Genomic DNA, 13,044 nt, shown 5'->3' on the forward strand with positions numbered 1-13,044 from the left:
CACTGTAAGAGTGGCCAGAGTTTGGAATAGGCTTCCCAGAGAGGTGGTGCTCTCACCTTCCCTGGAAATCTTCAAGAGGAGACTGGATAGGCACCTGGCTCGGGTCTTATGACCCCTCCCACCCCCAGTGCTCCTTCCTGCCCATGGCGGGGGGTCAGACTTGATGATTTGTCTAGGTCCCTTCTGACTCATTGATTCTATGATTCAGAAGTTGCGGCAGAGAACTCTGTCTGCTTAGGAGCATTTGGGCAGCAACAATGTACACAGTCTTGAGTGCTGGGTTGGTATCACGAAGATCCTAGTACTTAGCCTAGGAACTATGGCATATCTGCTTTGGAAAAGTAAGCAGGTTGAACCACTGAATTTCTTTTCTTCTTGTTTCATGTGCTGATGTAAGTTTTACCATCCAGAATAGAGGGCTTGCTATCAGCATGCTGAATGGCACTAGTCACACCTGCAGACTCAGGAAGACACTTCTGCACCGATCCATATGTCCATCCATGGTTTTGTGCTGCTGCTTTTGTTTGTTTATTTGTGTAATTGCAAGGACTAGAAACTTTTGGAAAAGTTTAGATTCTGCAATAATCATGAGACTCTCAAATACCTGGGGCCTAGGCACTTAATTCCAATTGATTGCAATGGGACATGTCAAAGTGATTTTGAAAATCCCATAATTAATGTAATGTAATCTAATCTAATCCCATAATTAATTTAATCAAAATTTTAGGCACCTAAATACCTTGGGATTGAGAAGTCTGACCCTTGGGGCATCTATACATGTGCTCCAGTTGGGGGCAGGGGGTACTTTAAGTAGAGCAGCTCTCAGAGCATGTCACATGTATTCAGTGCCCCATGCTTCAAAATAGCAGTGGGGGAACTTTAACTAAAACTCATTTGATAAGCTTTAGTTAAAGTACCCCCGCTGCCATGTTGAAACGCAGGGATGCTGAATACATGTGACATGGAAGCTGCTAGAGTGTACTAACTAGCAGGCTCCAGCAGTCTCCACATCACATGCATTCAGCATCCCTACATTTCAAAATGGCAGCGGGGATGCTTTGTCATGCATCAGATAACAGCTCCAACATGTTTATAGGGGCCCTGGATGCCTTGGGTTATGTACATATAAACAAGTTGTAACAGGGTAATGGGAAAATGGAGATTTACTACAAGTCGACTGCTCCATGGCAATGACCTATTCTTACACTTCTCAATGGATACGTTAACCTGAAGTAATTTACTCTTTCACTTCGGGCTAAGCTACCATAGGTTAGCTTCCTCTTACTGTGAGGAAATAGCATGCACATGGGCAGCTATGACAGAGCAATTGGTAGTTTCATTTACTTCTACTCCATGATAAATTGTTTGCATGCTCCTGTTCTTAATCTAGCTTGATCTTTTCCTGAGTTGGCCTGCCAGAACTAGTGTTTGTTTAATCACCAATGTGGGTCCAACTCTGACAACTATACAGTTGTTTCAATAAAGATCTTACCAACCACCCCCTCTCCCCCCAAAACAAAATAAAGCAAAGCAAAGCAAAAACCTTGTTTCTCTGATCTTCAAGGCATTCTGTCAGGCCTATTTCTTTAGGTAGGCATTTCCTACTGGGTGATATATGGAGATGTCTTGTTTGTAGAGAGGTTACTGAATGTTATACTTGACATTTTATCCACCTTATTTTATAATATTTTTATTTTAAAATGGTAAATACATATACAAAGCATGCAAATAATTCTCTTTTCAGTTATTACTGCATGCATATGCACCTGTCATTCAATTCTCTAAATATTTAAAATTGAAGGAGAAATTTTGAGAAATTCTAGGACAAAATGACATTGTGAATTTTAAGCCCCCTGAAGACTCACTGAATATTGACCAAGAACAAAACTTAGTAAAGTTATATTTTCATAGTATGAGGAGCATCACTAAATTAGACCTCAGTAAGCATGTTCACATGTACATTTATACTGGCTTAAATTTACTGTGTAGTAAGTTACTGCACAGTAAGCAGAAATAGGCCAGCATCTACATGTGCAGATGTTAAAGTGCATTAACGCTGTGTGTGGACTGATTTAGGACTAAAGTTACTCCAAAGTCAGTCCACACACACAGTATTACTGTGCAGTAAGGTGTCTACATGTGTGTTACTATGCAGTAACTAATTGGCCATAAATTTTATACTTTCACAACACAGGTATCAAATTTACATTCAAGTCGGCATAAGTCACCATATTTACTGCACAGTACAGACATGCATGTATAGTGTAGACACATACCCGTACTGAGCAGTAAATTTGGTTACTGAGCAGTGAGCAGTAACTGTGCACATGCAGACACGTCCCATACTTATCGGGGTTAAAGTATCCTCATTTACACCCTTCTGTTTTCTACATACATTTAATACTAAATTGTATTTAACAGAAAAATGAAATTACCAGTGCATACATTTACAATGAAATATCTCTTTGAAGAATAAAGGCTTTGGCTGAATATTTTTATAAATGTATTGTAACAAAATACAATATTAAATCTGCTTGTAAATTGTTCTAAATATATGTGCCCAAGGTAAAAATATAACCAAGCCAAGCAATAAACAAAGAATTTACTGAAACAAACCACATTTAGATAACCAAAGTTCTAAGCTACTGATATAATAACAAATTGTTCATAACTAGATGGCCAAATACGAAAAAAGGAAATAAATGTATATCTGTAAAATCTGACATTCAAAATGTATTATGTGCAGTAAAAAGTATGTGAAAGAATAACAAAATTATAATCCAAAATCCTTTGAAAAAGTAGAAACACACAACACTTGGAAAAAAAAAAAAAGGAAAAAAGGAAAAAACATGTTATAGTATATACCAAGTCAGAATGACAGCTCCAACTGAAGACTGGGTACCAGGGGAATTCTGTATTTCCTTCGGCAGAGACAGTAGAAGAAGGAACCTCATTAGCATTTAGAAGAAAACTCTGTGACCTTGGCATACCAAGAATACATTTCTACTTATGGAAAGGAATAACATTCCATTTTCATAAAATTACAAAACAATTAGGATTTTTTGACTTAGAGTAATGTTGATGGCTAGCTAAGATTGTACTTAGGACATGAATGCAAATTATTACAGATTTAACATGAAAAAGAGCAACAAGTAGAGCAATTCAATAATCTGAGGCTGGAAGTTAACTTTTTCTCTATGGCAGAGACTCTGTGTCATGTATATTACACCATTCCGAATAGGTAATTGCATACATAGGTAATGTATAGGAGTTGTCTCAAAAATTTCTACACTTATCACAAGAACACATTTTAAAAAATAATATCCCAGACTTTCATACAAGCAAGTTTTCTTGCAGTCAATTTTCTGTGCTAATACACTTCAATACTATAATATTACTTTTGCAACTGTGCTATTACAATAATTTCTACTATCAGATTCATGTAGCAAAAGCACCATCTGGGCTAGACCCATGGGGTAAAAGTTTATTATTTTAATAGGACTTACATATCTAATTTTCTATATGCTGTGCTGGAAGTTTACTACGTGGGGTGACTGTGTAAAGGAGTGCAAGAATTAAAAGAAAAATGATGACTGAAATGAATGGTCTCCTTTGAAAATATTTCCTTTCAAATAAAAAATATTTCTTATCCCTAAAGATTTTTCTAATCATACAAGAGAAGTAAAATAAATATGTAAACAAGATTGCCTCTAATTTTAAGGGCTTATTAAGCTGTATATTATTGAGAGTATGGTTGCCTTGCTCTCAGATTTGTAAGGTAATTTAAATAAAACTAGGCATAGAAAAAACAAAGATCTCATCTGTGTCCAAGACCCTTGCTAATCTTAAAAGCTAAGTACAGATAGTCAAAAAGCCCGAGGCACAAAGGATTCAGTCTGCACAGCTTTCTTTAAGCTGTGCAGTTTGGACTATTAACAAACAGAATACACATTCATTCATCAGTTGACCAAATAGGTGGCTAATTCCACTGGCCAGGGCCAGAAGGCTGGGGATGCTTTGTGCACACCCTCCAGCTCCATTGGGCTGCAAATGCCTCATTCCAGCCCCCTCATCAGCCCCAGCACCAAGCTGCAGGTGGGGTGGGCAGGGAGAACACCCCCTGGCTCCTCCCAGCCAGGGTCTGCACAATGGTGGGGGGGAGAGAAGCTACCAAGGTGGGAGGTTTTCCCCCATGCAGCTCTGCCAAACTGTAAACGCCACAGCCCTGCCCCGCTCTCCCCACCATGCTGACCCTGGGTGGGGAGAGCTGGGGTGAGGGTGCATTTGCCCCCTCTTCTGCCCCCATGCCACCATCAGTGGGGCTGGGCAGACTGTTTCAGCTCTGGGACAGCCGGGGGCAGGGCCACCCAGCTTGACAGGAGCAGCCAAGCTTGGGAGGAGCCAAGCCTGACTTTTGGGTAGGGGGCAGTTGGGGGGCAGGGCTGCAATGCATCCTGGGATGCCAGGAAACTGAAGCCTAACTTGTGTCTGGAGGGGATATTCGCAGAAGTTCAATGACTGGTTTAACCTAAATAGTTAACTTTGATACTACATCCATTCAGGTCTATCCTAAACCAGTTTCTGCCATTTTGAAACCCCTCTATATGTACTGAACTGTTGTCTGTTACAGGTTTAAACTGGTTTCCAATCACTTATACCAGTTTGTATGTAATGTCTGCCCCTAGCTCAACACACTGGATGGAACAAAGCAGGTTCAAACATAGAAAGAAAGAAGAGGCAAGGAAATAAAAACTAAACTCAGGGAGGTCAGCCAAAGAAATAAGCAGAACACTGTATGTTACCCCGGGAGTCACAGCAGAGCTGTCTGTTGCAAGTTCTGTGAAGATGTTAGGATGTCCTCTTTATCCAAGGGTCATTTTTGAAGAACTTGGCCATTTTTAAGGCAGTTCAGTGGTGAATTTCTGCACCCATACCATGGCAGCACTTCAGAGGCATCTGGAATACTTCAGATGGCATGTCTATCCATGGCCCAAGTGTGAGTTCAGCCAGTCAACCCCAACAGACAAAATGGCTATATATAGAAAGGACATGCATCTACATGAGATGTTTACTGGGAATTGACTAACTAGCTCTGCAGTAAACATCTCACATCTACACATGCAGTGCTATTAGGCAGTGCTATAAACTATGTAGCAAGATAGTACTTGTATCTACAAGTTTTTTACTCCTAAGTACTGTAGATGTAGACACTGATGTGGCTGGCTTGGGCATGAGTGCTTCAGTTCAGGGGCTGTCTGCCAGCTAGCCCTGCATGGAAGCACCCGCCTGCCCCAGCCAGCCCCTCTGCAGCATGTTGAGCTGGGTCAGAGCAGCCTCTGGCTGGCAGGGTGATGGTCCGGAACCCAACCTAGGCAGTCAGCCTGCCTACTCCAACCCAACTCAATGTGCTGCACTTCCAGGCACACATGTAAACGCAGCACCTGGGAAGCAGTAAACTCCGGCTTATCACGCCGGAGTTTATTGCTTCAACTTAATTGCACATGCAGATGTGCTCAGGCAGTGTTTGGCTTAGTCTTGAACTGAGTAACTGTTCACCAATATGAGTAAAGATTCCAAAATTTGGTTCTAAACTAATAAATAAAGGAACTAGGCAGGGCCTGATCTATTCAAGCAGCTCTCATTAAGTGTTACAGCTTGTATTTACTAAATAGGTTGCAGTAGAGCCTGAAGTCTAGAACTGCTTGGATTGTTCCTGGCAAAACAATTTAACTGAAAAACTGCTTCTGAAAATATGACAGTTCAGAAATTTTCACGGACAAAGTTCTCTCAGATCCACTAAAGAATTTCTGCTCAAAATGAAAGAGAGAGGCAAGAACACAGAGAGATCTACAGCACATCCTAGAGTACCCAATATCCTGATGGTCAGGGCATCCCCTTAGAAGCTTGTACTCTGTCTGGCACAAAGGCTATTTAACAGTCTATATAAAAATGAACAGCTCCAACAGGAGAGAGAGAGAGGGAGAGAGAGATGAATTCTATGCCCAGGTGATCATGACCCTTACCTGAGACATGGAAAAATATGAATATATAAATAATATTAACTGATTCAGACAGTGTGCAATACATCCAGCAGGAGAAATTGAAAAGCCACATCTCAGAATCATCAGCAGTATGGTTGGGCCCACACTACCTTGTGATAAGAGAGTCCTGGGTTCAAGGTTCAGTTCCAAATCAAGCAGAGCAGGATGATACGAATCCACATCTCCCCCATCCAAAGTGATTGCTCTTTCCACCAGGCTATTGGCCACTTTGAAGTGGGAGTAGGTCTCTAACATTTTTAATCACAAAACCATGAAAGACTTCAGTCTAGGCCCATCAACTGGCCTAATTACCTAGCCTAATTTCTTGAACAGCAACTTTCCCCAAGATTTTAAAAATATTTATGACAAGACTCCTTGCTCAGCTTTACTGATGGCATTGTACAAACACATGGAGACAACCCTCCAGAAACATAACAAAGCTGGGACTACAAGCTTTTCTGTTCAACTCAGACCAACAATCTCTCTATTTAGCTACTAAAATTATTTTTTATTCAGATTGCACCATGACTAAGGCCTAACTAATACAAATACCATTACTGTTATTCCATTTCTTTCCACTGTCTTTTATGGCTGCTAGAATATCAGAAAAATATAAAAAGAAACAGAGAAACACACATTTCCTCTCTAATTATATCTTAACCTATGTTAATGCAATTGAAATTAGCATTGGTAATTAAGATTGTCATATTAACATACCCAGGCACTGACACATCTGCCGCAGGTGGTGATTTTGAAATCCCCATAGAGATCCTTGATGGCACCAGTCGTAAAGAATCCCTCCACCATCAGCAAAATTCCATATACAAAGAATGCAGCTGCTATACCGTAGATCACATATTTGAAGATGTCAATCCTGTGAAGAAAGAAAGGTATTTATTTTAATAACTGTTTAATGCTGACTCAGAAATGTAAGTGTTTGATCATGAAACCCCCTTCCATCAGCTTACCTCAGATAGAAACTCTTTAGTTATGATGTTCTCTAACGGTAACTGCATTTAAGGACACTACTTATTTGGCATGTGTCTGACACCTGAATGTTGACTATACAAAAAATATGGGTTCTTTTTACTTAAAGCTATTTATAAATTGTTTGGAATCCATAACAAAGCACAATTTAATGCAAGTAATTTAGAATGTCATCCTCATTTGATTTTATTACTGTGTATCTGTTAAAACAATACAAATACTGAAAACATTTTAATTAGTGAAAGCAATTCAAAACAGGATTCTATAATATTTTCTTATCTAAAAAAACACACTTTTCAATCATGTATTAAAAAGAAAGAAGTTATGAAAAAAGAGGTTCCTTCACAACCTTTAATAAATTATTCATTGCTGTACAGTTAGTTACATTTAGTTCTCACATGGCAATGTTAACCTCTGTTATCATTTCTCATTATCTGCAATGGGCAAAGTGCCTGGAGACACAGATTGAAAAAGTGACCCCTAGCCATCATTTTGAACTTGGCCCTCAGTACTGTTACTCGTACTCAGCAAAACAGTTATAAATCCATATAACACTTTTTCATTTCAAAACTCTCCAAAAACTATTGGCATAATCCTATTGACTCATGCTAGGATTACTAATTATCTGTGTTACAACAGAGTTGAAAACCCCCTGCTGATAAAAGACATTGATAGTGATGGATACTGTGGGAAACAGAGACCATTTTACCCTAAAGAGTCAGCAGTCTAATTTTTGACAAAGCACAGAAAGCACTTCAAAGATATTTCATGTATGAATAAAATAATAAGACTATCTAAAACTAGACATATGGTTTTGTCTAACAGAGTTTTCGTCTAAGTGGGGGTGTTAAGCCACCTTTTCACTTTCCCAAACCTTGACAGATCTGAGTACTTGAAGGGTTGCCAGCACAGCATACATAGCCTTGGATGGTTTAAATCATAGGAGATCCTCCAGGCTGCATTCTAGCCCCCAGCTGGGGTGGATCCAGAGGTGGGGCAGTGGCACAGTCACACTCCCCTTTCAGATGACACCATGGGAGCAGAAGCCAGGAACTTTTTTAAGGCCCTGTACCAGGTAAAAAATCCCCTTCCCTCTCCCTTCTCCCTTGCCCACTATGTTCATCAGCACATCCCCTCCTATACTCCCCTCCCCACCCACTGCTGCTGCTGCTGCCACAGGCTGAGCATGGGGTAAGGGATGCTCCAGAGTCGCTCCTGCCCCATGTTCAAGCCAGGCTGCATGGGAGCCAGTCTCAGGCTGGGACAACAGCAGCAGCAGGCTGCTCTCTGCCACTCCCCCAAAGTGTTCCCGCCAGCCCAGAAAGCAGGCTCAGGGTGGGGGAACCTTTCTGATACCACTACTGATGCTGTCCCTAACCAACCCCAGCTCCCCACACAGCCCCCGCATAGCCCTGACTAGAATGGGGCAGGAACAGCTGGGACAGAAGTAGGATGGTCCACGCGTTTCAGTAGAGGGGAATCTGAAGCTCCCCCCAACTTCGGAGTCAGCCAGGGACAGTAGCAGCAGGGGGCAGGGAGTGGGGTATAGGAAGGAAGGGAAGTCCCACTGAGGACAGAGGTAAGGGGATGGATTCTTACCTGCTTTGGGCACTTGGAAAAAACTCCCTGGCTGCTGGTCTCATGGCACAGTCTGCCTGCTCCAGTGGGGTTGGGAGGAAATGAAGGCTGGGAGCAGGAGACTGCAACCACCCCTGCTGGTTACTGTTCCCATACCCCTTTTTTAAATTCTGGATCTGCCTACAGCCCCCACCACTGCCTGGAAAATCCTCAGTGGAACTTGCCGCAACCCTTCCTCCCACCAGTCCAAATCACAACTGAATGATTCCTCTATCACTGGGGCTTGTGAAAGGGTTTTTGCTTCACTGTGGTGCTTAAGCCTGATTATAGAAGACCTCATAATTCAGGTTGATTCCACCTCTGGCTTTTTGCATGTCTGTACCTAGGCTTACTGACTCTTTTATAAGGGTCATTTCCAACCTTCTCCATTGAGACCCACCCTCTGTAATCTCTCTCCCCTATCTAATTGCATTCATCCTATTTAGTGTTGTGAAAAGAGCAGGATGATTGTATCTCCCTGCAACATGTTTGAAACCCTCGGTGGTGGCAATGTTCATGTTTGTACCCACCATACAATTCCAGCCAGTTCCTGAGCAAATGGAAAGGCCAAAAAACAATACAGGCAAGTACAGAAAGAAAATAAGATGGGTATTTAAACTTGAAGGGTGAATTTATAAATGCAGGAAAAAGTGAACATGATCAGGATATCTGGGCTAATACTTCTCTCCTGCCCCTTCCCCAACCCCTCATGTCATAATCTCTTCAGGAACTTGGTTTTAAAGCTCACCTACAAGAAGCAGCTGTCATGTAAGTTTTAAGGTAACATGCTTTAAAGTCTGAGTACTGTACCTTTGATCTCAAAGAGCTGGTGAAATTGCAAGTGATACGAACTGAGACTCAAAGTCACACTTTTCATTTCAGATGTCTGTAAAGGCCCAAATCAGGTGTCTTAAGTGATTTTGAGAATACTTAAAATCTTGAAATAAGTTTATTAAATGTTAATAAATGAGTTGGCATCTGGATGAGAGCAAGATAAGTGTCATTACCAAATGGAGTTAGCACCTAAAAATATCTTGAATAACATTTTTAAAGGCCAATGAACTGAAGAGATCTGGTAAAGATACGTACTACGCTTTTATCTTTAACAGTACAAATGTGCAAATGTTGAAGTTACTTTCACATTTTTTTTCAGCTACCTTTCTTTGGTCCACAATCAGATGAATATAAAAAGTTGGTATTTTTAGATAAGATACCTCAACTAAAGATGTAGACATTCAAGAGGTGGGTACATAGTCAGTTTTCTACATTCTAGAAGTTTAAAAATTGATTAGAGAATTTCACATACGTTAAACGTCATTGTTCATTAACATGTTTGTTGTATTATAAAAATAACTCCTTTTAATTATTTTATAACAATGCACTGAATGAAACATTTGGTTTATACAGAGACATTGAATGAATGATTTGGGAGCTAATCATGTAATCATTTATACAGATAGATATGGTGGGTGCAACTGTGAATCTGAGCTCTCAGCTGCTACCATTGGGTACATCCAGATGAGCTCACACGTGCCTCTTCCAGGATCTCAAACCCTTCTGAGACTGCAAGAGGCACATGTGGGAACAAAAAAAAATGTTCCCCACACTGCAAATTTGCAGCAGGGGAGCAAAATCAGACCCTTGGAAAGTCAAACAATACCCTGGAGGGGAAAAAAATGGGTCAGGCAACCGAGGCAACCGGGGGCTTGGTCCTCCACAGAGATGCTCTGGTAGCCTGCTGGAGCATCTCTGTGGTTGGCCCTTTCCCCAGTCCTGAAGCATGCTGCCTGCCCATGTGGGGCAGGCAGCGGTGCAAGCTGCAGGGACCTGGGCCCAGCTTCTGCCAGGTAAGTAGTGGGGGGTTGGAGGGCTGGTGGAAGGGACCTTTGAAATGCCTTTGAAGCTCTACAAAGAGCAAGGGTACAGATGTTCACGCCCCAGGAATGACTTAAAAAATGGCCAAACTGCTTCAGAAATGACCCTTGGAAAAAATGGGAACATTATGGAGCACTTCATTAAGTGCTTCCTAAAACATTTGCACTTTTCAGCAGAATGAACAGGGAGTTACAGGCAGCTTCCCACAGTACTCCACTCCCCACTTCTCCCTCCCCCATGGGGGAGGGATAATGCAGGGTAGACAGGAAATGCACACTGCCCTGTGCACTTATTGTCCTTGAGAATCTCCAGAGACTGGAAGCTAAGAAATATGCCAGGATTCCTGCTCACTAGCCCCATGCCTGGAAATCACCTCTACTACATGTTTGCACAGCCATTTGGGAAGATAGTGGGGAGGGCTCCATATCTGTCTGGTGGTGATTCCAAATTGGAGTGGAACTGGGTGCTCTTCAACTGAGTATCATATCCAGATGTTTAGTAAAGAAACACCAGTCCTATTAAAAAAAGATGGGTCATAAAAAAGCAAAGAATGAGCCCCATACTGTTTCCACTGGTTTTAAATAGAGTTATGGACCCATGTTTTACTTCTGTTAGAGAGAATGGGAGATTTCTACTGCCTTCTGTTGAAGCAGATCAAGGTCCTTGACCTTGTCTAAATTAGGATTTTTCAGATCCAATATTCCTATTATTCTGCAGTGTGCTATTTGAAGCTATACCAATTTGGATTTGGAAGTAAAAAATGCATAAGAGTAGCATTTTCAAAGGAGATTTGTTGGTCAGCCTCTGAAATCCAATGGTTTGACTCCTAGGTTCCTTTGAAAATCACAACCTTAGTCTTAATATAGACTCTCTCCAAAATGGTACAACTCTATCCATGCTGGCACCAGTGAAACACCTCTGCCTACTTTCCAATTTGTCAGGTAACTCTGACAGGGAAATGGCTTGAGTCCATTTAACCCTTGTATATATAGTACCACTATAACTGCTAGTAGAACTGCACATTTTGGTAACCGGGGACCATCCTTCCTACATCAAGAATGTCAGAGTACGCATGTGGGCACATGTGCGTGTGTGTGCATCAGAGAGAGAGAGAAAGAGAGAGAAACAACTTTGACCCTAAAGGTTCATTGCTGCTTACAAAGGACACTGGCTTATTTCAATAGCTGACAGCTAACAGAAAACTTTTTCTTCAAATGGTACTTCAATGTCTGGTGTATCTCTAGAACTAAAAAACTAGGCTTTTAGTATTGCTCTGCATCTATTGCTTAGTTGTAAACAGGAGTAGCCTCTGCACAGTTAAATTTGCTCTATAGTCCAAGCAGGTGGCTGACTCTGGCCCTTATATATTGTTGCTCGAAGGTAAGTAAAGAAAAAAATAAATGCCATCCTTTCAAATGCTCTGGATAAGTCTTACTTATCCAGCTAGAATACATTCAGAAAATGTGGATCAAGTGCTTCTGCACAGAGAGACTTAAAAAAAACAAACACACCTTCTAACCCACTCTCCCCACCAATTCTAAAACCCTTTGAAGAGATTAAAACGTGTGTGCATCTGGATCTGCTTTGTGAAATCAAAATACCACAAAGGCAGGACTAGTGAACTATTGAGTCAAGACTTGAGCCTTTATGAATTAAGTTGATGAGGATAAAATGGCAATAGAAAATATTTTAAATTGTTATCTATTAATTGAAAACATAGTATCATAGTACTTAGGGTCGGAAGGGACCTAAACAGTTCATCAGGTCTCACCCCCTCCCCCAGGCAGGAATGGGTGCCAGGATCATATCATCCCAATCAAGTATCTGTCCAGCCTCCTCTTGAAGACCCCCAAGGTAGGAGAGAGCACCACCTCCTTAGGGAGTCCATTCCAGAGGCTGGAAGCCCGCTGCGCCCCCGCTCCCTCGAAGCCCCCCAGACACCCCCTCAGCAGCCGCAGAGCCCCCTGCCGACCCCCAGCACAGCTGGAGGTAAGTGGGCTTGTGGTGGGAAAGGGTTAACTCCTCGCTCCCTGGGAGGAGGCGGCTGCGTGGAGCACGGCCGGGTCAAGCCCCCGTCTGGGCCCCTACTTGGCCCAGCCCCCCAGGGAGCCACGTGACCAGAGCCGGGCAAACAGGCTGTGTAAACAGGTGCTGGAGTTAGCACGGAGTTTGCGCAGGAGAGGGCGTGGGAGGGCACGAGACCCTGCCTGTGAACCCTTCAGAGCAGTCAGTCCCAGCCGTTGCCAGCCTACCAGAGGCATGACACGGATGGGCACGCACCGCACCCCGAGGGTCCCCTCAGGCTCTGCGACCCCCCATTGGGCACCTCAGAGACGGCCACCCAGATGGAGCCCATAGTTCCGGGCTCCACGCAGACGGAGTCCCTGGCTCTTGGCTGCGGGGGCTGCCTGTCCCTTTTTCAGGTTCTGGGGCCCAGGAGCATGGCCACCTCCCCTTGCGGGGTCTGCTCCCTACTGGGGTCTCTGGCGCGCCAGCTGGAGGAGCTCCAGGCCACAGTCCAGAG

The 13,044-nt window shown here is 42.6% G+C and overlaps 1 protein-coding gene across 5 annotated transcripts in view; it reads right to left on the reverse strand.

Annotated features, from left to right (window-relative positions):
* Nucleotides 1–13,044, reverse strand: part of GPM6A (glycoprotein M6A) — a 382,272-nt gene that overhangs the window by 44,967 nt on the left and 324,261 nt on the right. For all 5 annotated transcript variants that reach the window (XM_019534632.1, XM_019534634.1, XM_019534631.1 and 2 more), the window contains one exon: nucleotides 6,759–6,915. In XM_019534632.1, the coding sequence (XP_019390177.1) occupies nucleotides 6,759–6,915 (157 nt within the window). The remainder of the gene's footprint in view (nucleotides 1–6,758; nucleotides 6,916–13,044) is intronic.

This window comes from Crocodylus porosus, unplaced genomic scaffold (assembly GCF_001723895.1).
Source record: "Crocodylus porosus isolate Cpor-Errol unplaced genomic scaffold, CroPor_comp1, whole genome shotgun sequence".
Classification (NCBI taxonomy): Eukaryota; Metazoa; Chordata; order Crocodylia; family Crocodylidae; genus Crocodylus; species Crocodylus porosus.